The 593-nt window shown below is 30.4% G+C and overlaps 1 protein-coding gene across 1 annotated transcript; it reads right to left on the bottom strand.

Moving 5' to 3' along the window:
• Positions 1-25: 25 nt before the first annotated feature.
• LOC105461438 (leucine-rich repeat-containing G-protein coupled receptor 5-like) lies at positions 26-587 on the bottom strand (the record flags this gene model as incomplete). Its single annotated transcript, XM_011707932.1, has 1 exon — positions 26-587. A coding segment is annotated over one exon (483 nt), but the record flags the coding sequence as incomplete, so codon positions are not given.
• Between the last annotated feature and the right edge of the window lie 6 nt (positions 588-593).

The following is a 593-nucleotide window of genomic DNA, read 5'->3' as shown; positions in this document are numbered from 1 at the left end:
ACGTGTGCTCTTCCGATCTTATGTATACAGAATTAAAATTTTAATCATTCAGAATTCCTTTTCATTCGTTGCTCATATCAATATCCGAAACTTTTATAAACTGACTAGTTTATTAAGTGGATAGTAAGATTCTGCGGTAAATCTTCAAAATATCTTACATTCAGATATTCTAATGGATTCATCATTAAATATATTTCCATTATTGGCAACGCACTGGTTAGCGACAAAGACTCCAATGAAATAAATTTATTATTACTCAAATCCAAATATTTTAGAGATACAAGGGATTCGGCCCATCCTTCCGGCAGAGAACTTAACATATTTGTCGACAGATTTAATTCTTCTAAGATAGAAAGAGAAGCGAATGCATCAACATGGATCTCATCAATTTGATTCTTTCCCATTAACAATTTCGTCAATTTCGGCATTTGCACGAAATTGTATGAGATTATTTTCTTTACGTTATTGTGATTAATATATAAAACATTAACTTCTATTTTATTTGAGATTTGTGGAAACTCTTCAAGTCTGTTGTTACTTAAATCGAGCGTTTTTAAATACTGCAAATTTGCTAATGTCTTTGGATGTAAATA

The sequence above is a fragment of the Wasmannia auropunctata genome, unplaced genomic scaffold, assembly GCF_000956235.1.
Source record: "Wasmannia auropunctata unplaced genomic scaffold, wasmannia.A_1.0 LD288604.1, whole genome shotgun sequence".
In the NCBI taxonomy this organism is placed as follows: domain Eukaryota; kingdom Metazoa; phylum Arthropoda; class Insecta; order Hymenoptera; family Formicidae; genus Wasmannia; species Wasmannia auropunctata.
This window is presented reverse-complemented; position numbering and strand designations above follow the sequence as displayed.